This window comes from Lottia gigantea (genome assembly GCF_000327385.1).
Source record: "Lottia gigantea unplaced genomic scaffold LOTGIsca_591, whole genome shotgun sequence".
Taxonomy (NCBI): Eukaryota; Metazoa; Mollusca; class Gastropoda; family Lottiidae; genus Lottia; species Lottia gigantea.
Window position 1 is genome coordinate 6589 of NW_008710019.1, and position 1755 is coordinate 8343.

General features: G+C 31.5%; 1 protein-coding gene across 1 annotated transcript in view; it reads right to left on the reverse strand.

Moving 5' to 3' along the window:
- Positions 1–1755, reverse strand: part of LOTGIDRAFT_175959 (hypothetical protein) — a gene marked incomplete at both ends in the record, with an annotated part of 7372 nt that overhangs the window by 1240 nt on the left and 4377 nt on the right. The window contains 5 exons of the mRNA XM_009063699.1: positions 7–117; positions 229–339; positions 451–561; positions 673–783; positions 814–894. Of these exons, the coding sequence (XP_009061947.1) occupies positions 7–117; positions 229–339; positions 451–561; positions 673–783; positions 814–894 (525 nt within the window). The remainder of the gene's footprint in view (positions 1–6; positions 118–228; positions 340–450; positions 562–672; positions 784–813; positions 895–1755) is intronic.

Sequence of the window (1755 nt, forward strand, 5' to 3'; positions counted from 1 at the left end):
TATAACCTGTAAATATAACATTATAACATTCGTTACAACAAACACTAGTTACAGCATCACATCTTTCATTATATAAACAATGACAGGTATAACTATTTCTATATCCAAAATTATAACCTGTAAATATAACATTATAACATTCGTTACAACAAACACTAGTTACAGTATCACATCTTTCATTATATAAACAATGACAGGTATAACTATTGTTAAATCCAAAATTATAACCTGTAAATATAACATTATAACATTCGTTACAACAAACACTAGTTACAGCATCACATCTTTTATTATATAAACAATGACAAGTATAACTATTTCTATATCCAAAATTATAACCTGAAAATATAACATTATAACATTCGTTACAACAAACACTAGTTACAGCATCACATCTTTCATTATATAAACAATGACAGGTATAACTATTTCTATATCCAAAATTATAACCTGTAAATATAACATTATAACATTCGTTACAACAAACACTAGTTACATCATCACATCTTTCGGTATATAAACAATGACAAGTATAACTATTTCTATATCCAAAATTACAACCTGAAAATATAACATTATAATATTCGTTACAACAAACACTAGTTACAGTATCACATCTTTTATTATATAAACAATGACAGGTATAACTATTGCTATATCCAAAATTACAACCTGAAAATATAATATTATAATATTCGTTACAACAAACACTAGTTACAGTACCACATCTTTCATTATATAAACAATGACAGGTATAACTATTGCTATATCCAAAATTACAACCTGAAAATATAATATTATAATATTCGTTACAACAAACACTAGTTACAGTATCACATCTTTCGTTATATAAACAATGACAGGTATAACTATTGTTATATCCAAAATTATAACCTGAAAATATAACATTATAATATTCGTTACAACAAACACTAGTTACAGTATCACATCTTTCGGTATATAAACAATGACATGTATAACTAATGTTATATCCAAAATTATAACCTGAAAATATTTTTGCGTTGCGCTATAACCATTGCCGTTTTGAGGATATGCGTTATTTTGAGAATATTATAATTAACGGAGAACAGTCGACATTTTCCGGGTTCGATTTGGGTCTGGATTATGTAAAAAGTCTGCAGAAGAACTAGAACTGAACGAAATTCGCACAATCCGTTCAAATATACCTCAGGAGCCGCAGCAATGGGGTCGTTATGCCGCATTGCCCAACTTGCCGCATCGTGCCCAACTGCACAAAAACGACTTGTAAAACGAAACTAAAGGTTTCTAATAAAATCCGGAATGGCCATTTGTTTCATATGAAACGAAATATTTTAATATGATGTCCCGCCTCGATTTTTATACGCACACATCTCTGTAAGTGGACGTATATTGTCGGCAACCCCGTCCGTCCGTCAACATTTCCTTGTAAACGAACTAAAAACTCGATTTTTTGATGGAATCAAATAAAATTCGGTATGTGTATACATATTCATAAAACGAAGATTAAGTTCGAATTTGAGCTATTTTCGACCGTTAGAAGCAGAGTTATTGCCTTGCCCAAAAATCTTGAATATTTACCACCCGCATGCCGTGGTGGGCGTATATGGCTGTGGTCCACTATCTAATTTTCTTTTTCTAAACAATCGCAGGTTCGTCGATTTTTGTAGTTATTAGTGTGGAGCCAATCAACCCCAGCTTCTACCTTGTCCACCAGGACATTCTGGGACTTATCTGGAACCAGTGGGGGCTGAA